Raw genomic sequence first — 24,872 nt, forward strand, 5'->3', positions numbered from 1 at the left:
TTAAAATGTATCATTGGAAATATTTATTTTCGTAGCTGACGGTCTTTTCCTTTTTTTTTCGCCATCGCGCTGATAACAACCACCACCAATGTAGATTATGGAAAAACAGTAAAAATGTCCCGCGTTGCCTATTGTTATCGCGAAAAATTTGTGAATTCTAAGGCTTTCAAAACTGAAAAGATATTTAAAAAGACGTCTTCACCCTAAAGCACAAATATGTTTGAAAGTCAATTGTATTTCTGCACGCGAGAAAACTACATGGCAAACTCTCTCAAACCTTACTAAATGAAACACAAAATAAACTCTACAGTCGTAAAAATAATGATGAACATCAAACTTCTTCAAACAGACTGTAGCGATATAGATTTAAGCCCACGGACTTTAGGCCTGGCCAAACGGAGACGCAGGTAGACGCAAGTTTTCATCTTGCGCCCATTTGCGTTTCCGTTTGGTCAGGGCTTTACGTTCACTTTAATTTGGTCGGGATCAAATTTGCGCGCAAGTCAATGCAAGCATTGAAATGCCTTTTTTTGATAACTTGCGTGCACTTGCGAGTAAACTTGCGAGTTCGTTTGGCCAGCCAACGCAAGTCTGTACGCAAGTTCAACTTGCGACTACTTACGTTCACTTGCGTTACAATTTGGTTAGGGCTTTACATTCCTAAAGTTAACTATTGGAGGGGTTTATCGGGCTACAATTTTACGAAAATTGCTTTTCGCTGAATTTCGCGCCATGCACGTTTGTAGTCGGGGAAACAAGTGCCAGTTGTTTGCGACATCACTTAATTTTCCGAGAAGTGACTGAGCCCGCAGTTTTCGTCCCAGAAGTTGCTAAGCAACATGGCGTATTTCTCGTACTCGTGAGCGCTCGAGCTAGTTTTTGATTGGATGAAAATAATTCAGAAACTCTTCGAGTGCTTTGGCGAAGATTTGCCAAAACTGGCACTTATTCCCCCGACTGTTTGAGTCCATAACAAGATGGCACAAAAATTTGCAAACTACATAGTTTTATGGTAGTTGCACTTCAACTGGCGTAGTAAATATTCAAAGTCTCAACGGACGTTTCTGAGTTTGCTGTCATGGCGTGTGGAAGAGGTTTGTTGAATCCTTCCTTGCCAATAAGCCAGTATGTTTTCCAGAAACCACGCCCCTAAAAAAAAATCAGAAAGATATTTTATTCATACAGAATGGTCCATGTCATCTGGAGTTCTTTAGTGCGTCTCAGATCCAACTGGTATTTCTTACGTTCTTGAGACCCCTTAGGCCAAGGCCAAACGTCGAACTTCACATAAAACGAACTTAACTGAGCGAATTAAGTTCATAATAAGTTCGACGTTTGACTCAGTTGCGTTCGTCCGACTGAATTAAGATCGACCAACACGTTCTTTCCGTTTGCTTCAGACGGATAGAACGAATGAAGATCGACAAACGTCGATCTTTTCATGAAACGAACTTAATAAATAAATTTTAAATTTGTATGTTAATGTAATTTTAGCCTCGAAACATTCATTCTGGCTGCTCTGAATTTGGTTCGACGGTGGGTTCGACGAATTATGTTCGACGTTTGACCCAACGGTCGAGAGCTTTACCTGTCTGGATCGACCAAAACTGCAATTTAGTTCGTCTCATGTGAAGTTCGACGTTTGGCCTGGGCCTATTAAGCCTGCGGCTCTTTTTAAAATCCAGATGGAGTACATGGAAGTTAGACTGAAATGTTGGTTCTTGTTAAATTTGACCTCGGAGGAAAACCTTCGGAACGAAGCTAACTTAGGCCTAAGCCAAATTCTTATGTGAAGTTCGACGTTAAAACAAAATGGAATGGGTTTAATACACAAACGAAAATTACGCAACGGGTGCCAAGCGGGGGAGAACGCAAGTCTTCCGTCACCGTCGATTTGCGTTGGTTTTGGTTTAACTCTTGATTGGTTAAAAAATGACATGTTTGCTCTGATTGGTTGGAATACTTTGCACGGATTTTTGTGAACCAATCATCGACGTAGTTCAATAAACGTATAAATAAACAAAGGGCGCGTATTTTACCCACAATTCTGAATGTACTCGAGATGATATGTGGGGTCCTGGCACGAGTTAATATTTCGTAACAAATATGGGGGTCGACGAAGAGGCTGCCATTACAGCCATTATCGCCGCTTTTTTTCTTCTTAATAACGAGGAGGAAGAAAGTATGGAGACTGTAATGGATGTGCCGAATGTTTTGGCAGTGGTATTCACAAAGGAGAGGAGACACATCCCTCGAATCACGGGCTATGTCGTCCGCCATCTTGGATTTTCATTCGCAACATTCTGTTCATTCTGCCCCTGGTAGCAGAATGGATGGAATGGCGTTCTGTCCATTCCGGAATAGGGATGCGGAATAGAAAAACGCGCGCACATTTCACATTCTGACCCTTCTTATTCCAGAATTGTGAATAAAAAACGCGCCCTAAGCACAACCACTCCATAGGAAGTGAAAGTAAACTTGGAGGTTTTTCTTTCCCAACTGTACAGTCTGCTTATAAGTGACAATTCATCTTACCTTGAGGTAAACTTCTCCCCGCTTTAGGAATGTATATCCTCCAATTTCCTTCAGAATCCTGTAGCAATCCTCACTTACGTGAATCTTAAGAGCTGAAAAGGGCGTTGAGAATGAAACACTGAATCGACTACAATATTGGACAAAACTAGTTGAAACAAACGCATTTCACGCATTTTTCACAAATGTCCTGACCTGCAAGCAGGTAATGAACTCTGTTACCTAAATTAGTGGAAATTTGCTAAGTGTTTCAACAGTAGTGTCAAAGATTGTAGAACAACAACGCTCAATGTAGTACCTTTTCTGATTTACTAAGACTTCCTGTTAAGGTATTCAAAATAACCACGTGATTAGGTAATACCCTCTCATGTGTCCCAGAGTACGAAGAGGATTGAGTAAGTGACTAACACACTCGCATGTTTGGCGTTTTTGAAAAAAGTAATTAAACGAGTTGCATAGTTGACAAGTCGGAATTTTAACTAACCATTACAATAATCTTAATGATAGCTGTCTTTCTGCTCCCCAGCATTTAATTTGCCGGTTCCCATTTATACACCTGAGTGAAGAGAGTACTATCAGAGGAAATATTCGCTGGGACTGGGACAAGCAGAGATTCCCAAAATTGTCTTCTTTCTAATATTTGCCCCCCCCCCCTCCCCCACCGCCGGGAGCCTACATGGCAAATTTGCACTGTAATATGTGTTGTAAAACATCATGGCGACGATCGTAGATATAGTTAGTCTCGCTTTTTTCCATAACAGCTCTTTGCGTAATTTCCAACTAACCGACTGCCTGGAACAGGCTAGGATATAGCATACTACTACTGTTATTGATGACTTGAGCCCCTTACCCTGGCCAGTGGTCTCCACCCTTGATGCCACGTTAACTGTGTCGCCAAATAAGCAGAAGCGAGGCATGTGGATTCCAACCACACCCGCCACACAGGAGCCTGGTAACGAAACGACAGCGGTTTTATTCAATGAAACAGTTTGAAATACAACAAAAGCTAAATGAAACGGGCACATTTAAAGGGACTGTGTCACAGATTTTAGCTAAATTTAGGCATGGGAAATGACCATCAAATTTGTTGAAATGTAAAAATAACTTCTTAAAACAGCGAAGGAACATTTCAATAACACAGCAAATACAAAAGAGGGTACGGATGGCCAAAAGTGACGAATATTGAAACAAATTACGATGTGGGTTTTTGAAATATAATAATTGTTGGGCTGAACAGTTTTCAAAGTTAATCTTGTTTGCTTGTAACTTTAAATGATAACGCTCGGGAGACGGATTTGGTCGGTTGCAATGAAGCTATGGTTTTGTCATTTAGATCCATAGAAGTAATTTCTTTGCAAACATTAAGTTTCATAGCGAATTTTTGGCAAAACTTATAAAGCGTAAAGCGCGCTGAGCTGGTTCCCTGTCTCCCCAAAGATAACAGAAGTTGGAAAACGTTTCTCTTTTTGTAATTACCGCTGTGCAGTCCAACCCTGAGCTGTAGCTTCATCCGGGGTCTGTGTCTGATCTTGAAGTGAGTCATAAGACTCAGGATATCAAACGCCATGTCTGCAATCTCTCCGGCGTGACGATTGCCATTCCTAACTGGCAATCCAGACACGACAAGCAAACAATCACCGATTGTCTCAACCTGGCACAAGACACAACAAAAATTTAAAGGAGTAATTATGTCACGGGGATTTTGTAGATTTTTGTTCTAAACTGTTTTGAAATTAGTGGTAGGCAACTTAACCCATAAAAAAACATTATCTCTGATCATCTAAAGGAATATATAACCTTAACTTGCGGACAGAAATCAAGTTACAGGTATAAATATTGATTTTTTTGATGACGCGTGAAACGAAATTGAAAACGTTAGCCTAACTTTTTCAAGTTGCAATCCATTTCCATCCGAGCCATCCGCAGTCAAAGATGCTCGTTAACAGTTTCAAACTTTCAGTGCTTTAACATAGCAATTTGAAATGAAACCAAATATAAATTTTGGCTGTTCAAAAATCTGGTAAAAAATATCTGTAACAGTCCCTTCAAATAACCTAATGATTCACTTGCAAAACGTTCTCAAATGTGCTTGGCTGACTTAAAAAGAAAGTGCAGCTTGATTGTGAATTACAAAAAAAAAACTCCAGCAAAGTAAGTGCGAAGAATCCCGAAGGTTACAATGGCTCCAAATATCGTTCTAAGTACCATAAGGTTATTGAAAGATCATCCGAAAACGTCCGAACGTTTCCCGATCACTGGAACTGAGATTTACGAAGTTACGAAGATTTTCAAACGTCTCTAGATGGATTACGAGTTGGTTTGGAAAAGCATTTGGGGGATATTTTCTGAATGTACCTACCAATTCCCGAGAACTAACATAAAAAGAAAAGAACTTAATGATACATTTGAAAAGACTAGTCAAATGCGCTTTGCTGTCTAAAAATGACTGCAGCTTGAATTGGGAATTGCAACGAAGACCCCTTCAGCATAGTTAGTCGAAAATTCCCTAGGTTGTAATGGCTCCCAAAGACCGCCCGAAGTATTTCGAAGATTATCGGAAGATAACCCGAAGACTTCCGACCTTTCCCGGATCACTGGAAGATTTACGGAGATTTCCGAACGTTGCGTTTGGTGGATATTGTCTCAATGTACCTACAACTTCCCAGAATTAACATTAAAGAAATGTATTTTAGTTAATAGAAAGAATTGTCATTTCGATCAATCTAACTTAGGGCTTACCTTGAACACGTCGTAGTTGCCAAGAATGTTGTCCAGGGCAAGGTACAAGTCATTTAAAAATGCAACAATCTAAAATGAAGAAAAAAAACGCCTTATAATTTACTACACAAACCAGCATCGAATGTTCGTTGTTTCCCAACCTAACGTCGTTGAAAATGATTTTATTCTCTTTTTCAAAAATGTGGCCCGAAAGGGGCACAGAGTTGTTTTGTTAAATGTCTGGAGTAAAAATGAATGCAGCTTTGTAAATTCATTGAATTTCAGTGTTGGTAGCCGTCCATTACAAGGTTATCCTCCTGGCGTCCGTTGTGTCAGGTATTAAGCTTGGCAAACTTGGCGAATTTCGTTCACAGACGAAACTCTCTATATCCTCCTCCCCAGCCCTGCTCTCTCTCTCTCTCTCTCAGTTAAGCAGACGGGCAACACCACTAAGGAAAATCGTTAACTTAAGGCAATATGGTCTTGATGAACTAACAAATTCTCAAAACTAACATTAAAAGGAATGTATCACAGTTCAAAAGGAGAATTGAAGTTTTAATCGTCTCACCTCCATTGGCGTGCTCTCTGAAGCCAGATCAATGAACGCCATGATTTCACTGAAGTAGATTGTAACTTCATCAAAGAACTCTGGTGTCACAGGCTTACCAAGCTTCAGTTCCTCTGCCACAGCACTGTACAGTGAACAAAGATAGTGGTACTGTCATTCCTTGTTGGCTTAAGTTTAAGAAGCATGTATATCATATGAAAACCAATCAAAATACCGGTTAATTTGTAAAATAGTTCTCGACAAATGACAGGAACCATTTAGCAATCGAGGAGGACTAACGATGGCGAGGATAGAAATAAATAACACCATGGACAAACTTGGAAATGCGAGGACTTTTACAGACAAAGTTATTGAAAAGTAAGGGGTATCCCTGCTCCTCACATTCCAGAGCAGAAGGCTGTACTTCCCCTGGATGGGATGCTAGTCCACCATTGGTTACCTCCAAGCATTTTGTTAAATTACCCGAATATATATTTGGCTAGTATCCCGTTTATACTCCTTGATTTAAAGAGGCAATCTAAGCGCGCTTACCATCAGTCAGCACTGGCTGGTCAGACCGGTATATCCGAGAACATAATTCCGTTGTTAGTCAGATTTTTCGGTCAAATCAGTCAATGCAAATTCAAAACCACCTGGCTAGCCGGCCAGTTCTGACAAATGGAAAGCGCCCTAAGACCAAAGCGTTGTTTCTTACACTGGCAGCATTTTATAAAGTAGCTTATCCGTCTTCTTTTTCTCTTCCATCAGCAGTCGTGTTCTTTCCTCCACAAGCGCCTCCAAGTTTTCAGCATGCCGCTCGATCAGCGCCATAATGTTGTCCATAATGTTGACATCCCTTTTGAACAATAAAATATTTAAAAAATACAGTCAGTTGGGGGAATAATCAGCCAGGTTTTATTCTCCAATCAAAAACGCGCATTTACGTGGGACTACTGCTTACGTCAGCATGATGTCACGGAGTTACGTCATATTGCTTAGCAACGAAATCACGGCTCCGACCGAAAAACGTTCGGGGATTACTATATAAAAAAAGCCTGTGAATGATCTTCTTAAAGGGACACTACCACGAGCTTCACTTCAAAAATTCAAGAGCCTTAAGACATATTGAAACCTAACAAATAGTGGTCTAGTTTTGTTAGAAATTACTATGCCAGTGTACTGAAGCTATAAACAAGTGATATTATTGTTATGCCATCAGGAACTTAAAATTAAAATTTCAACTTGAAAAAGTCAGGCTAACTTTTTCAAGTTCTGGACTTGTGGCCTGGAAAAACAGCTAAAAACTAATAACGGCTTTCCTCTTCCATCAATAACAATTTACTTTATATCTTCATCTTGATGTTCTAGGTGCATTTTTGTACGAGCAAGAGTACTTCACCAATTTAAGTACTTTTTATTGAAATGCAAAAAATCCCCGTCACGGTGTTCCTTTAAACGGGGCCTCGACCATCTCAGCACCAGGAAATAAAGCACCTTTGTGCAAGTTCATGACAATGCACTTACCTGCCCATGACCTTACGAAGCCGATCCAAGATTTTGTTAAAATGGGGACGTCTGTCAGGATCGTCATCCCAGCACTGCGTCATAAGGGACTGGAGCTCAGCCTTGCAAGCGTTCTCCTTGACAACGGGTCGGAATGGAGGGTCTTCATGTGCGGTAACACGAGTGATTATCTCTGGTAAAAAATAAAACACACATCAGACACGTATATTTTGGATTCATTTAACCTCTTTGAGGTTAAAGTTTCTGAAGGACAATGAGTCATGAGTCCATAAGTCAAATTTTAAATTAGTTATAAATTTGAAAATAGTGCTGCTTTTACTAAAAAAATAAAAGCTAACCGCAAGCAAACTCGAGTAAAACTAACCGCAAGCAAACCGGAGTGGAACAAGCCGAAAGCAAAGCAAACCTCAGCTTGTTTCATTTGACTCACCCACACCATCTAACTAACCAATTGGAGCGAAGCAAAACTCGATACACCGATACGGAGTTGTCTAACCTCGTGATTTTCACCGTTGGTCGGTTTAAATCATGTTTTTAAAGAAGGGGCCGAGATTTTAATCTAGTTTAAAAAAACTTGTGAAAGCAATAAAACTGAAAAAAATGTTTACAGAGCGAATCGAATTCGAAAAAAGAAAATAGTGATTTGTCTCACTCGGCTTTTTGCCAGTTAGCGTAGTGATATCTCGGTGAATGTGTTGTTTATAAGGTGTACGGAATTTGTACCCATCCACTCCCTGCAACTTTCGCTCCATATTTGCTAAAACGCATTTGACGTTGACCCACACTGAATATTATAGTTTGGTGCAATTCTGGGACCTACTCGATTAGCTGAGTTTACGTTCATTCAGTTTGTCTTACATGTAACGTTAGAGAACAATTCTCATAACATAACCGTTACATGGTAAACGAAAGCTTCAGATCTTGAAAACTAGGATATTGATAGTGTGCTTCATTACCTTGTGGCTCCCACGGATACATGCTGTATGGTGGCTTTCTGTTGGCAATTTCTTGTAGGATTATACCATAACTGTACACATCTCCTTTTTGAGATCCTCGGTTGTCCATCTCCCCGTCAATAATGTGTTCAGGAGCACACCACAGCATGTCTGAAAAATAAAACGAAACGATGCTGATGACCTATCCACTTCTAGCAAGTGCGCTCTTTTTTATACCAAACTGATTACAAGATAAAGCAACTGCGATGAGGTCAATTTTAACAACTGTATTTGGCAGCACAAGTTAGGAATCACAAAGCGAAACTTATTTGTTATTGACCAATATGGAGGCGATGATGATAATTTCACTTGAAGGCAAAAGAAGAAGAAGAAGACGACGACAACGTTGATAATGATGATGATGACGATGATTATGTTGATGATGATGACAACCATGACTTTCTTTTTCAACAGAAAAAGGTTAGAAAAGAGTTCTGTTCAGAATCTTCCACCGAATTAAGTTAGAATCAAGTTTGATGGCAGTTAAAGGATTTACACCTGCTTTCAGTGTTACGTTCATACCGGCTACCTTTCGACATCCATCTTTCGACATGCTAAATAAACATGACGGATCGAAATCCACTAATCACAGCCCACTTGCATGACCTTCTGAACTTGTGGCTCATTTGCATGAAACCAACAACGTTATGCATCGGTTTTTATTGGCTCATTTCAAACAGCACGTCCAAAGACGATGTCGAAAAATGGATGTAGAAAGAAAGCCGATATGCACGTACCACTGAAAGTGGGTGTAAGCAAATATACCGGAACAAAACGACATCCAGCTCTTAATAAACAAACAAAGACTAAAGTCACGTGTCCTACTAGCATTTTAGCAGGAGCAAATGGGCTCCTGCTTTTAAGCCAACCATAGCTCTATATCTACCAAATCAACCATCGTCTTTTGTAGCCAAAGGTGACTTATACTGAAGAACATCTCGGGACCTACCATTGTATTTCTCATGTTCCTCTTGAGGCTGCAGACGGTCGGATGGAGACCTCAGCTCACTTAAACCCCAGTCTCCTATCTTGCATACCCAACGCGAGTCAATTAGGCAGTTGGAGGACTTGAGCCGACCGTGCACTTGTACCGGACTATTGTGTAATACCATCATACCCTTTGTAAAAAAAGATAAACAATAAGCATGAACTGTTGATCAGAATACACAGGCTCACAGGCGCAAATTAAAGTTCCTCCGAGACAAGTAATTTCCAGCATTCATTCATCCAGGCAAATAAAACGGAGAAGTTAAAATAACTGAGAAGGGACTCAAAATGTAACGCAGAAGTTAAAGCAAGAGGGAACTCAAAATGAAACGCACAAGTTAAAACATGAGTGAACTCAAAATGAAATGCAGAAGTTAAAACATGAGGGAACTCAAAATGAAACGCACAAGTTAAAACGTGAGGGAACTCAAAATGAAACGCACAAGTTAAAACATGAGGGAACTCAAAATGAAACAATTTAAAATATGAGGGAAATCAAAACGAAACGCAGAAGTTAAAACAAGAGTGAACTCAAAATGAAACGCAGAAGTTGAAACATGAGGGAACTCAAAATGTAACGCAGAAGTTAAAACAAGAGGGAACTCAAATTGAAACACAGAAATTAAAATTAAACAGGAGGGAACTCAAAATGAAACGCAGAAAACAAAAGGAAAACAAGAGGGAACTCAAATTGAAACACAGAAGTTGAAACATGAGAGAACTCAACATGAAACGCAGAAGTTGAAACATGAGGGGACTCAAAATTAAACACAGAAGTTAAAACAAGAGGGAACTGCGAAATGAAACGCAGAAGTTAAAACATGAGGAAACTCAAAATGAAACGAAGAAGTTAAAACACGAGGGAACTCAAAATGAAACGAAGAAGTTAAAACAAGTTAAAACATGAGGGAACTCAAAATGAAACGCAGAAGTTAAAACACAAGGGAACTTAAAATGAAACACAGAAGTTAAAACACGAGGGAACTTAAAATGAAACGAAGAAGTTAAAACAAGTTAAAACATGAGGGAACTCAAAATGAAACGAAGAAGTTAAAACAAGTTAAAACACGAGGGAACTCAAAATGAAACGAAGAAGTTAAAACAAGTTAAAACATGAGGGAACTCAAAATGAAACGAAGAAGTTAAAACAAGTTAAAACATGAGGGAACTCAAAATGAAACGAAGAAGTTAAAACAAGTTAAAACACGAGGGAACTCAAAATGAAACGAAGAAGTTAAAACAAGTTAAAACATGAGGGAACTCAAAATGAAACGCAGAAGTTAAAACATGAGGGAACTCAAAATGAAACGCAGAAGTTAAACACGAGGGAACTTAAAATGAAACACAGAAGTTTAAACACAAGGGAACACAAAATGGAACACAGAATTTAAAACATGAGGGAACTCAAAATGAAACGCAGAAGTTAAAACATGAGGGAACTCAAAATGAAACGCAGAAAAACAAAAGGGAACTCAAAATGGAACACAGAAGTTAAAACATGAGGGAACGCAAAATGAAATGTAGAAGTTAAAACAAGAGTGAACTCAAAATGAAACGCAAAAGTTGAAACATGAGTGAACTCAAAATGAAACGCAGAAGCTACCCTACCAGCCTGCGAACAGGCTCCCGAGTGGGGTTTTCGCGAGCGAAGCGAGTGGGGAACGCGAGCGAATCGAGCGGAAGATGAAACGCAGAAGTTAAAACATGAGGGAATTCAAAATGAAACGCAGAAGTTAAAACAAGAGGGAACTCAAAATACAACGGAGAAGTTAAAATGTGAGGGAACTCAAAGTAAAATGGAGAAATTAAAACAGGAGAAAATTCAAAATGAAAAGGAAAAATACAAGGAACTGTCAAGGAATTTCCAGCATAACATTCATCAAGGTTTCGCTAGCTGCTCATTGTATGATGCAGCTAAGTCACGCCAGTGTCATACTAGGTCATGCTAGTTCATGCTAGGTCACGCTAGACTGGGGGATAGGTCATGATGTCACAGGGAACCCAAACGCCGTATTAGTTATTCATAATCTTAAAATAAAAATGTTCTTATTTACCTGCGTTCCTGTGTATTTTTTCACCGGTTTGGGGGCGATTTGAATTTAAACGAAGGCGGTTTACGACGTTGCGAGTTTTAAACGGTAATCGGTCTGTCGCAATGTCAATACGACGCGCCTCAATTATGTCTCAAGTTTTACTTTAACTAAATTGAAACACGAAACTCCCCGCGAGGAGAGTTAATAGTTAATGGTGTTGGTAACTAGTGTTAATAACAATTAGCCATGTTCGAAACAAGCGGGGGACTGGGTACCAATATTCAATATCGATTGAATTGAAAAATTGGGCCTGTCATCTGAAAGAGCATCCAAAAATTAGTAACTTAACCAAATTTGAGAGTTATTGGTTTAAACGCAAAGGCATGGTACTCGTTTAAAAATCGATAAAATAAGAAAGCTTAGTATGGATTAGATGGACAGCTGTCCCTCCAATCCATACTAAGCTCTCTTATTTTAACGATTTCTAAAAGTGAACCATACCTATGTGTTTAAACCAATAACAATCAAATTTTGTAAATAAACTAATTTTTGGATGCTCTTTCAGATTTCAGGGTTCATTTTTCAATTTAATCAATTTTTAAAATTCGTACCCAGTCCCCTGCTCGTTTAGAACATGGCTAATTGAAACTTGAGGCGCGTGGTATTGACATTGCGACAGACCGATTACCGTTTAAAACTCGCAACGTCGTAAACCGCCTTCGCTCTGATTCAAATCCCCCCCAAACCGGTAAAAAACACACAGGAACGCAGGTAAGTAAGAACATTTTTATTTAAGATTATGAATAACTAATACGGCGTTTGGGTTCCCTGTGATGATGTCATTAATTTGACGATCTGATCATCAGTACTCCCTCTGTGACTCATATCATCCGAGGTAGCTTGAAGATTACTGAAACTTAACTGGAGACATCCGAATATTTTCAAAGATTGTATTAAGGCCAAGGGGGAGTACTTTATAATAGCGTGGACTAGCGCCCTTTTATTTCAATTGACCATCTATTCCAAACAATTTCACAGTAATCTAAATTTTTTATATTACCGTTGCGACATCGCGGACCAAGGAAAGGACAAAAATTTCTTCCAGCTTAAAATCTTCGTTTTCTAAAAGATCCTGTATGTGGAAATTGAAAAAAAGGAGGCAATATCTTTATTAGTATAAATTACTTAAATTTAAATTACTTAAATCGCTTATCAGATGATGCCGATTTCGTTCGTGAAAGCGTTTTGACAGGCGAGGAAACATGCGCCGTACAAGTACCCAAGGAATTAGCAAGAACGCCGATTTTTCTTGTCCATTCAGGAAGAAGAACAAGCACTTGGAAATAACTCCTTGTTACTAAACAGTACGAACATCGCGGGCTTAGTTGTCTACATACCTGGAGACTGCCTCGTTTCAAGTATTTTGAGAGGATCATGACCTGGGGCGAGTCGATGCAGATTCCAATAAACGGGTTGATGTTCTCGTGACGTAATTCACGTGCCTACGTAATGAATGGACAAAACAGTGAGAGAAAAATAAATCTAAAATTCAATTCTGTCTGCTATTTGAATGCTCTTCATGCAGATGGTTTCTAACAATTCAAGCAGCTCCAAACATAGAAACCTTTCAGTTGGATCTTACTTTAATATTGTATTAGTTCAAGAGAATACGAAGTACATATCCTCTTGCATTAGGCGCGACTGTGTAACAGTGCAATGTTACGCCGCGGAATTGTTTTCTGTCAAGGTGGCCACGCAATGCTCTCCATGCTCACCATGCACATGGTTTCTAACAATTCGAGCATCTCCAAACATAGAAACCTTTCAGTTGGATCTTACTTTAATATTGTATTAGTTCAAGAGAATACGAAGTACATATCCTCTTGCATTAGGCGCGACTGTGTAACAGTGCAATGTTACGCTGCGGAATTGTTTTCTGTCAAGGTGGCCACGCAATGCAATAATTCGCCGTGCAATATTTCATTGCACAGTATTGCTGACACAGCTACCGACTACGATTTTGTGCTTTCCCGTCAGTAAAAGAATGCCCATGTTCACGAATGCCTGCCGTTTTGGCGAGAAAATCAAAATTTTGAAATTTTCGAAGGCATCCTCATTTTAACCACGAGACTTTGCGAAAATGCTATATTAAAAATAATCTCTAATACAAGGAAGTACATGTACATATTCGTTGCCGTACTTGAGGCTCCCCCAGGGGTTTCAGAGAACAAGGGAACATGGGCTCGGCCCCCTGGGAAGCCCTCGTACTTGGTCGTTCAACTATTACCTGTTTGACTTCAATTAGTATTTTACGAGAAATGCGGAGGTCCTTCTTTTTGGTGTGTTTTACGACAACAAGCTCACCCTAAAAGTACAAAAAGTACAGTTTACATATAAGAAAGAAAACTTCGTACAGTCTCGGGCGTATTCTTCCTATTCCTGTAAATGATTTAAAAACTTGTCAGGTAACGTACCGTCTTTCGAGTGGTATTGTGCAGTGAGGGTTGTGTTGTGAGTAAGGGGCGAGGTTGCACTATCGTCTAACCCCCCCCCTCCCCCACCCCTTCTGAATTTTCTTCATCCGCCCCTGCTAAGGGCTTTGATCTTGAAAAGCTAGAAAGCTCAGTGATTCCGAAGTTAAAGAAAAAGTCCTGGAGATAAGCTTAACACCATCCATCGATCAGTTCCAATAAGGACCTCCCGTTCATTTTCCTGATCCTATATGCCCCAATATCCCCTCCCTACCTTGTTGAAAGCGATGTTGGTAAATCCAGAAGAAAAGACTTGCTCGTGTAAGCTCCACCTCGCAGAGTACTGTGTGTCAGCGGACTTCACACTAGCGCATGATCGTCTAGTACTACTGACATTACTGAGTCGACTAACACGTGATGACGACACACGGGACTTAATGCTTCTGACAGAATTGAAGTTGGCGTTCTGTAATAACAAAGGTTACAAAAGCAAATAAATTAAACTAAGCGACAAGGAGGTTTATAAAAATCAATTAAATTTTGTGAAGTAAATAAAAAAGATGGTAATTTTAAAGCTCGGTGATAAATAATGAGGATGAATCTGAGTCTCCGACGGGAATTGAACCCATAGCCTCCCAAAATACCGGTTTGGCGCTCTAACCAACTGAGCTACGAGAGACTCGTTATGAGCTGGGCCGTTTACTAGGTTGATATGTGACACGCGTCCTGAATATGTTAAAAGAAGCATTAGCAATGTCGAAATCATCAAGTGTGTAGTAAATAATAAAGATGACAATTTTTAAGCTCGGCGATAAATATGAGAGATGAAATGTTAAAAAAAACACGAGCGTGGGATAAAGAAAAATCTGAGTCCCCGACGGGAATTAAACCCATGGTCTCTCAGAATACCGCTTGGCAACTTAATTCCCCCTCCCCTACAAAATTTTCTCGGGTTGCCCAAACGGTTCGAGTCACTGGTAGTGGACCATTTATACCCATGGGTGGAGAGTTAATCTCAGGTAAAGCTCAATAAGAGTGTCTTGCCCATGTTTACAACTTCGCTTGCAATAACATATCCAACTTACTGAGGTGTCAAAAAGGTTCACGCTGTCCCGGAATACGATATCTTCTTGTTTAACTTTCCATGTTTGATTCTGGGCAAGATCAAGCTCGAAAATAAGCTTCCTGCAACGACATTACAAAGATTGTTATGAAGAAGAAATGTTCCGCAGAGGGTACTGTGTTGTGTAGGGGGGCCGGGGGGGAGGGGGGTCGTGGGGGGAAAGGGACGGGAGAAGAGAGGGCGGGAAGCGGGACACTCGAAGCTTCGAAGGTGGTGGGAACCGGGAGAAAATGAGTAAAATTTCGCAACATTTTGTTATACTTTGCAGTAGAAATGGAGCGAGGGAGGGGGGGGGGACTACTTAGGAAAGTGGCGCGAAGCGGGAGTTAAAGGTAAGGGAAGCGGGAGTAAAAGATACGAGAGGTGGGAGGTTTAAACTCCCCTGTTACCCCCTCTTCCGACAATAATAGCTGGGAAAGAAGTGTTTGTCGTGTTGCTAGAAAACATGCACACTTTCTTGTTTAAAAGATAGGGGTTTTATACGTGCTGGCTGGGAGGACTTAGCCAACTTTCTCCTGGGAGTGTGAAACAGATATAATTTTACCAGCAACTAGAAAAGTTGTTTCAAATGTTCTAATATTTTTAATTCTGACAAATTGGCTCGTTGTGTGCCCCGGGTCGTCACACAACACGGAAGCAGACGTCACGCAAGTAGTCACGCAACACGGAAATAGTGTTCTGTTGCTTGCAACGTTCGGGATTGAGGAAAATTTCGTGACTAGCTAAAATGATATCTACGGATCGCTAGAAAGTTGAGGATCTTTTAATTTTCTGTAGTAGGGAATACCTTACCTGTAAACGAACACAAACACCATTGTAACAAACACAAATCCAAATACGGTACAACAGGCGATGATGATATATGTTGTACTGTTCTCTGCAGTATAAAATAAGAACTTATATCAGAAGATAAATCAGTCACGTATTCGATATCCGAAACACAACATAAATAAAAGATGTTTTAGGTTTTTAGAAAATATCTTTTGCCACGAAACTGATTTCTAACCCCGTCAAACACCCCGAGGCTGACAATCATGTTACCATTGATTCAGTTTTATGTACAACAGATAAAGCAGAAGTATCCAGTTAGGGACCAAGAGAGAGATTCGCAATAGAGGAACAAATAGAGATATACAGTTAAGGGGCTTACATAGGTATAAAATTAGAAGTACACAATTAATTAAGGTGCCAATAGAGCTACGTAATAAGGTGCTAATATGGGTGATATGTTGCGCAGTTTAGGAAATTAATAGTGGTACGGAATTTAACAGGGACAAAGGAGGTGCATCATTGAGGGCCACTAGAAGCAAGGGCACAATAGAAGTACTCAATTAAATAGACGACAGAGGTCTACAATTAAAGGGTCATTAGAAAAACATAGGTGAGGCGGGCAGGGGGCGGGAGCCCGGAGAATATGGGTTAAAAGGCTGGAGAGGAGAGGCCGGAAAGCTGGTGGGTACCGAGAGAAACTGAGAAAAATTGCCGCAACATTACGTCATATTTTGCAATAGAAATAATAGCACAAAGAGTCGGAAACCGGCAGTAAAAGGTACGGGAAGCGGAAGGTGCATACCCCCTGTTCTGCCCCACTACATAGCTAGGTGACAATAGAAGTACACAATAAGGGGTCAATAGACATATGCTATTAAAGAACGAAAGGAAAAAAAAAGCAATCAGAAGAGATAGTTTCTTACTGCTTACCGCTATCTGTGTTACAAAGTTCCCCGTCCCACCCACACTCAGGACTGTCGTGGGGCGGGGTTGTTACCCCTCCTGGCCAGACGATAGTGACACCAGGAATGATGGTAAAATTGTCGTTGTATCGAGTGTAGTACGCGATGTCTTCGTATCTGTCATCGATGAGGGTTTGAATCACATAGTCGGGATCTCTCTCGCCATTCCTGTCCATGTACACTGGGCCTGCGATACCTAATGTAGAAAAGCGGTCTCGTTGAAAAATGCACGCACGCACAACTACCCTCAACATGACGCATACCCATCCTCGTACCCAGGGTCTTCGTTCCTCTTGACCAACGGTCGAGAAACGAGCGCCTGACCCTGGAAAGTTCCGATTTGAAGTCCGAAAATATCAGACTTCCGGTTGAATTGGGCATGCCTAGCTTTCAAAAGCCTGACCAACTGTGTTTTACTTCCGGCCGTCTTTATTGCTTTTTTTAAGCCAATCAGATTCGATCCTGAATCGGAAATTGCGAGAGTCGCTTGTTTCGTCAAGGTCGCGCAGTAAGGAACGAAGACTCTAGGTACGACAGAATCAGAGTCACGTGATCTGACAGAAACGATCGCGGTACTTTCAGATTGCTTTAGTTTACACATACAGTTAACATATTGTAAATAATAAAGATGGTAATTTTAAGCTGGGTGATAAACAATGAAGATGAATTTTTCAACAATGACACGAGCATGGGACAAAGAAAAATTCTGAATCCCCGACGGGACTCGAACCCGTGGCCTCCCAGATACCGGTTGGGGGCTTTAACCAACTGAGCTACGAGAGACTCGTGGTGAGCTGGGCCATTTACTAGGTTGATATGTGACACGCGTCCTGCATACTGCTAGGATCAGCAATGTCGAATTCATCAAGTTTGTAGTAAATAATAAAGATGGTAAATTTTAAGCTCGGTGATAAATAATGAAGATTAATTTTTCAACAATGACACGAGCATGGGACAAAGAAAAGTTCTGAGTCCCCGACGGGAATCGAACCCATGGCCTCCCAGATACCGGTTGGGGGCTCTAACCAACTGAGCTACGAGAGACTCGTGGTGAGCTGGGCCATTTACTAGGTTGATATGTGACACGCGTCCTGCATACTGCTAGGATCAGCAATGTCGAATTCATCAAGTTTGTAGTAAATAATAAAGATGGTAAATTTTAAGCTCGGTGATAAATAATGAAGATTAATTTTTCAACAATGACACGAGCATGGGAAAAGAAAAATTCTGAGTCCCCGACGGGACTCGAACCCGTGGCCTCCCAGATACCGGTTGGGGGCTCTAACCAACTGAGCTACGAGAGACTCGTGGTGAGCTGGGCCATTTACTAGGTTGATATGTGACACACGTCCTGCATACTGCTAGGATCAGCAATGTCGAATTCATCAAGTTTGTAGTAAATAATAAAGATGGTAAATTTTAAGCTCGGTGATAAATAATGAAGATGAATTTTTCAACAATGACACGAGCATGGGACAAAGAAAAATTCTGAGTCCCCGACGGGAATCGAACCCATGGCCTCCCAGATACCGGTTGGGGGCTCTAACCAACTGAGCTACGAGAGACTCGTGGTGAGCTGGGCCATTTACTAGGTTGATATGGGTTCGATTCCCGTCGGGGACTCAGAATTTTTCTTTGTCCCATGCTCGTGTTATTGTTGAAAAATTCATCTTCATTAGTTTACATATTATGGTTCCTCAGGGTATGCTTTAAAAAAGCCAAAATCGTTCGACAAAAAGAAAACACGAAATGGAACTGTAAAGAACTGAAATTAAAATTTAACAATCTCTTTTTCCTGGGTGCTGGCTGTCGGTCAGTGTCACTTCAACTCTGTTAAGGTTAATAACAAACTAAGAACCCTCTCCTCCACCCTCCACCACCCTAAAATGCTTTTAAGCCAAACAAAAGCAGGCAAACTCGTGCATCAAAAACATAACGTGACCCATTTCTTCTTCGTTTTTGCCTTTGTTTTAACTAGAAAAATATTTCTCTATCCGGAATACGAGGTACTTATTTGTTTTGGTTGTTTTTGCACAATGTCATGTCTGCAACTCGCTGCTTTTGTGTTTGTGTTTGTGTTGTGTTGTGTTTGTGTTGTGTTGTGTTTTTGTTGTGTTTTGTTTTGTTTTGTTGTGTTGTGTTGTGTTGTGTTGTGTTTTGTTGTATTGTGTTTTGTTTTGTTGTGTTGTGTTGTGTTGTGTTTTGTTTTGTTGTGTTGTGTTGTGTTGTGTTTTGTTGTGTTGTGTTGTGTTGTGTTTTGTTGTGTTTTGTTGTGTTGTGTTGTGTTTTGTTTTGTTTTGTTGTGTTGTGTTTTGTTGTGTTGTGTTGTGTTGTGTTTTGTTTTGTTGTGTTGTGTTGTGTTGTGTTTTGTTGTGTTGTGTTGTATTGTGTTTTGTTTTGTTGTGTTGTGTTGTGTTGTGTTGTGTTTTGTTTTGTTTTGTTTTGTTGTGTTGTGTTGTGTTGTGTTGTGTTTTGTTGTGTTGTGTTGTGTTGTGTTGTGTTGTGTTTTGTTGTGTTTTGTTGTGTTTTGTTGTGTTGTGTTGTGTTGTGTTTTGTTGTGTTTTGTTGTGTTGTGTTGTGTTTTGTTGTGTTGTGTTGTGTTGTGTTTTGTTGTGTTGTGTTGTGTTGTGTTGTGTTTTGTTGTGTTTTGTTGTGTTTTGTTGTGTTGTGTTTTGTTTTGTTTTGTTTTGTTGTGTTGTGTTGTGTTGTGTTTTGTTGTGTTTTGTTGTGTTGTGTTGTGTTGTGTTGTGTTTTGTTTTGTTGTGTTGTGTTGTGTTGTGTTGTGTTTTGTTTTGTTTTGTTGTGTTTTTGTTTGATCTTAATTAGTTCGTATGCGAAGAAGGAAGAACATTCTACCTTCATATAGTCTGTTATACGTTCTCTTGGCCACTTCTAGACCGTTTCTGATACTTTGTCCTGATTGCAGTGTTTCGTTCACAGCCAATGCGTACAGCCAAACAGCATCGTACATTGTTCCGGCGTATGCTTCCACCTGTGTCGAGCAAATAAAGCAATATAAACTTCTGGTAACATTAACTTCCTCTACCTTCCGTCAATGAAGGACATTTCTGTAAGCAAGATGCCTCGCTTTCCAAGTCTTCCTTGTTGGGTGGAAACCTCCCTACGGTGGACACCACGTCTCTGAACTTCATCTATCTAAGGCTGACACCTATCTTAAATAGACACCTCTTTCTAAGGTGGACATCTTTCCAATGTTGACATTTCTCAACGGTAGAAATCTTGAAAAGGTTAATTTCTCTTTATGATGGACATTTCTCTTTGGCGACATGGAGACCTCGGTATGGTGGACACCTTAAGCAGATGCTTATCTGAGGTTTACACCTATCTAAGTGGGCACCTATCTAAGTTAAGGTGACCACAACACTAAGGTAAACACCTCTTTAAGGTGGATACCTCTCCCTAAGCTAGGGATCTTTCTAAGGAGGACAGCCTCTAAGGTGGACATCGCAGTAAGGTAAAGATCTCGCTTAGAAGGACGCCTCTCTAAGGTGGACACCTGTTTAAGGCGGGCATCTATCTAAGGCCAACACTCTCTTAGGTCGACACCTCCCTAAAAGATAGACACCTCTCTAAGGCGGTCACGATCCTTCTCAGGTAACAACTTTAAGGCGGATAGCTATCTTAGGCAAGACTGACATCTCTCTAAGATGGACACTTTTGTCTAAGGTGAACACTTCTCTAAGATAGACACTTAACATTCAAGGTGAACTACCCTAAGACGAATAGCTATCTTAGGAACACATGTATGTAAAGTTGCATGGAAAGTGCACCTCTCCAAGGTGGGAAAATGACGCTGGTCCCAAACGTATCTGTTTTAGATCAGATGAGTTTAGTTTGACAGAAGGAATCTTAATTATAGCTTACCGTTCTGTTTTCTGGTATGTCCACGTTAAACGGCTCTTGTTTCATTCGCTTTTTGATGCGGTCTACAAAAGCTGAGACTTTAGCTCCAGACCTCTTCTCTGTGCCAAACTTCTGCTCAATGTTCAAAACTCCTTCGTAAGCTTTCTTAGCATCATCATCTCGACCATCGTTACCCATCCACGTGTTGTTACCAATGTACGAACTACAGTTCAAATCCATACCATCACATCAGTGAATGAGTCTTATAGACATGACATGAACTAAAAACCTACTACTATCTTAATAAGCCGCGGGTACAAAAGGAAGTTTTTTCTCCTGCGCCAAGAAAACGACTTTTCTTGAAATGTGTAGATCGATCACCCAAGCTTGGACTGTCACGCACTCAAAACGGCCCAAAATCTGACTCGTCCCCAGTAGTCTCTTAAGAGGAAATTGCAAGACGCGAAGGATGGTGCCTGCAAAGGATGGTCCCTGCGCCTGCTTTTTTTCATAAGAGACAAATGGGTCAAACCCAAAAAGACGACTAGGTCAAAATCCAAAATTACGCCAGCTGAGATGAGCTCGATAGAAATTGCAAAAGCTAATGGTTTATAAAAAACTGTTTTGCTGTGTCGGTGGGCAAGTCAAGTAAATAAATAAATGTACTTTAGTTCATTACCAACTTGGAGTTAAATAAACGTATTCATTCTTCATATACACGTACGCTTACGCTTGTTCTTATGTGTATGAAAAGAAATCGAAGTTCAATGAACAAACTTACCGTTTTGGCAAGTGAACTGTGATAAAAGCATAATTTCCATTTAGAAGCCCCACATCCAGAAAGTTTAACATGATTTCGCGGATATCACCTCCATCGCACAGAAGAATGAAGACTGCAAATAAAAAGGCACCTAATTCACAAGTGATTAAACTCTATCTTCCCATTACAATATCCATACATTGCCAAACAGAAAGGTGACGAGAATATAGAAAATCATCAACTAGGAGATGATGTCTTGATGTAGCACTTAATTCTCGAGCTTTAAAATGCATATGAAGCGAAATTTGTTTTTGCCGATTTCTAAAATTTAAAGCTTTAAAAATAAGATTCCAAAGTTTGAAGCCGATCGGAATAAAATTGACGATGTTATATGCCCCGAGAGTTGCACTGTTTTGCCCTAAAAATATCCTTCAAATCGCGCGGCCAAAATACCACGTGACCTCAGCCAATATGGCATCCAATATGGCGTCGAATGCAAATGAGGGAGATAGAAAGAAGAAGATAGTCTTAAGCAACGTTCACAGTATGCGTCGTTGGATCTCTTTGTTCACTGCTGGCAATAAAGACTCTCCAAAGGAAGGCGGAGTTTTTTTCTCATACAATTCCAATTTGAAGCCTTGAGCGTTTGCAGAGAAAACAGAGACTCGTCCAACCAGAAGTAATTTACTGAACCGAGAACACAATGGTCAAACGCAAAACGTCTATGCCAGTTCCTGGTTTCCGGGTAAGAATTTGAAGTGTAATGGGCAAAAAGTTTGTAAGATAAAGAAACAGTTGCAAAAATGTCAGTGGCAAAACACAATATGGGGCTAAAAAGGCTGATGGATATCAATTGTAAACGTCTCTATGCATATTCTATTTCCATAGCAGTTTTTAATAAATGTCTTTACTTCAAATTTGAATGTGGAGGAATAAGCAATTTTGAGACATTTGACAGCGGCAGTTTGGCAGAGACAGTGCGTACGCATTGCGTTTGACCGCCATAAATTCCTACTGTTGATTGGTCGATGCTCTCGACCAATCAAATTAGTCTGTGCTTTCTATTACGTTCTACATAATCTCGTACCCAGATCTTCTCAACACTGGTAAGTAGACATCTGGGTACGAGATTACGTTCTACACTTACTCATTGCTCGATTGGCCGCTTTACGAATGAGGTCAGCGTGTCTTACAATCCTACTTTCCAGAATGTGAAGACGACCAGGGATGAAGGAATGAAAATGCGCTACGTTGATCCCGTGTCGCACCAGTTCGATTTTCACCAGATTCGCTGCAATCTGCCAGATGTCGTCGGTGGAGGCTATTATGGCCACACGCTTCCAATTGAAATGTTCCATTAGACGTTTAAGCAGTTTTTCCATCTTAGTGTAGGGACCTTCAAAGACGAAAAAAGTCATAGTAAAGTTGGTAAATTCTGTGTTACTAAAGCGGGTTGCGGTCTAAGGACTGGGTGTTAGTCTTTCGCCGGAGAGATTAGGAAAGTAAATCCTCTAAGGCCTAGTACACTCCTTTTTTTCTATAAGAATATATTTTGTAAGAATATCGAGGCTGAAATGTGCGAAGTTTTAAGAATATTTTAAGAATAAACCCGGTGCTGAGATTTTGAAAAGAATATGATTTTATGTGTTGACAATTTGTAAATATAATACAATTATATGTTTTCAACTAAAACGTATTAAAGTCTTTCTTTCTCTAAAGGGCAAAACTGACCAAAAAGAAACACTGAAAGCAGCACTAGCCGTATGCTTGATCATGGTAATAACATTTCTGCAGTTATACACCAAACACTTGTAACTGATACCCCAGTACATTCTTAAACAAAAATGTCATACGCTATAATCTAAGAATATTCATAAAAATATTTTCAGCCTAAAATCGATAGAAAAATAAGAATATTCAGCCTGGGCCGGAAAAACAATATTCTTATAGAAAAAAAAAAGAGTGTACTCACTAACGAAGTTAACTCGGTTATGTCATAGTGGGAACGTTTAGAAACATAATCGCAAGCGCCCTTATGATCAACATAGTCGTAATCATGAGAAAATTATTATGACTATCTATTTCAATCCACTTGAGCGCAACTGCGAAAGTCAAATATGTGATCATGACACACTTTGAGTCCGACGTGCGCAGAGGCAACTCAAGGACGCTCGTTTCGGTGAAATATCTGTTTGAAAGGCTTGCAATCGAAACAGATGAAAGCATGCTGAAAATCTGGAGTTTTTTAAAGAAAATTAACGTCACCCGTTGAACAAGTAATCGTGATGAAGAAATTTAAGGCCTCGTGTTTTCGGAAGGATTAAAATATTGTTTTTTGAACGAAAAAAGACCAGTTATGATTTTTGGCAAAACAACAGCAGTTTATCAATTCGGGTCAAAATTTCCGGCTTTCTCAAAATTTTTTCTTTCACTTTAATATTAAGCTACAGAATCTGATCAGATCAAAAGTTTTTTTGTATTTTTCAAATATCCCTTTAAAGTCTTAAAGGATGAAAAAAAAACCAACATTCTAAATCTTTTGCTCAAATTTCCTCTTTGCCGCGGCCTCAGAATATTTCTACACAGAAGTACAGCACCAGAAAAACTGTGAGTTTTTTTCGTTTAACTTACCTACTGTTCTGACGAACGTTGGGAACGTATTTCTGTTCGATAAATGAGCGGACATACATCCCCACGATATCACAGGTAGATTCCACTTCCCGGCCAAAAGACTGATGTACTCGCAAACTCGATTACACCCGCCGCCGATGAACGCATCTACACCTCGCTTTTGCTGCGCCCAGAAGTTCATCACCAGCGGTAAGGCCGTATTGGGCGAGCAGTTCGTGTTACCAAACACAAACTGCAGCCGATGGTTTGGCAAAATGGAGGCATCTTTGTTGATGTCTTCGACAGCGATGGGCATCGCCGCGGCAGTCGTTCGACCGACATCCCACTCGCCTGTCATGGGAGCCAGAGCAGCGATGGTGATATTCTGTTTTTGTTGACCCGAAACATTGAAGTTATTCGCTGGTAGGAGATATAAGTAGAATATACACACGGCAACGATGCCGTGTATAATAACTCTCATTTGGAAAGCAACTCGATCGAAGCAAACGATTAAAAACAGAGCGAAGGTTGTTCTGTTCTTTCGTTCACTTCAAAAGCCCGGCAGAAAGTGAAAAACAGATATTCTGTCGGTCTGTTAGAATTATTGGCTTTGACGCAAGTCCGTGCAATAAATTACGTATCTCGATTCTCATTGGTTGAATTTGAGGAAAACTTACGCCGATGTCGGAATCTTGCTGCCTGCGGAGTGGTGGGGCTTCATATAATGACCAAACGCCGCCCATAAATTAACATTTTTAATTTTTTTTCGCTGACAATACAGGTCGAGTTTAACTTAACAAAACAAAGGAGAGATGACCACATATAATACAAAATAATTTATTTTATAGTGGAAAATAATAATACATTCCTCAGTAAAAATAGATTTAAGCTCCGTTTACTGCAGGTTGTCTCGACCGATATGTCGGTCGATATATCGGTCGAGAGTCGGTCGATACTCGGCCGATATCGACCGAG

The 24,872-nt window shown here is 40.2% G+C and overlaps 1 protein-coding gene across 1 annotated transcript; it reads right to left on the reverse strand.

Moving 5' to 3' along the window:
• Window positions 1–898: 898 nt before the first annotated feature.
• On the reverse strand, window positions 899–24,557 carry LOC144629827 (atrial natriuretic peptide receptor 1-like). Its single transcript, XM_078488041.1, has 22 exons — window positions 23,919–24,557; window positions 22,435–22,683; window positions 21,309–21,420; window positions 20,549–20,750; window positions 19,520–19,655; window positions 16,632–16,859; window positions 15,723–15,807; window positions 14,893–14,992; window positions 14,082–14,273; window positions 13,624–13,701; window positions 12,734–12,838; window positions 12,397–12,468; window positions 9,266–9,434; window positions 8,278–8,427; window positions 7,322–7,493; window positions 6,513–6,653; window positions 5,819–5,942; window positions 5,272–5,340; window positions 4,009–4,183; window positions 3,383–3,481; window positions 2,536–2,627; window positions 899–1,149 (listed from the first exon to the last, which is right to left on the reverse strand). Exons 1-22 carry the CDS (start codon window positions 24,376–24,378, stop codon window positions 1,024–1,026), a joined length of 3,336 nt encoding a protein of 1,111 aa, XP_078344167.1. The 5' UTR covers window positions 24,379–24,557; the 3' UTR covers window positions 899–1,023.
• Window positions 24,558–24,872: the final 315 nt, after the last annotated feature.

Source organism: Oculina patagonica, chromosome 11 (assembly GCF_052425735.1).
Source record: "Oculina patagonica isolate OP01 chromosome 11, crgOcupat, whole genome shotgun sequence".
Taxonomy (NCBI): Eukaryota; Metazoa; Cnidaria; class Anthozoa; order Scleractinia; family Oculinidae; genus Oculina; species Oculina patagonica.

Bases quoted from the DNA above. Each gene is read 5' to 3' on its own strand.
- LOC144629827 (XM_078488041.1), bottom strand. From the start codon at position 24,378: ATGAGAGTTATTATACACGGCATCGTTGCCGTGTGTATATTCTACTTA. The intron at 19,656-20,548 runs GTAAGCTATAAT...TGCTCGACACAG, and splicing joins ACATACCAGAAAACAGAACG to GTGGAAGCATACGCCGGAAC. The intron at 2,628-3,382 runs GTAAGGGGCTCA...CGCCCTTTTCAG, and splicing joins GGTGGAGACCACTGGCCAGG to CTCTTAAGATTCACGTAAGT.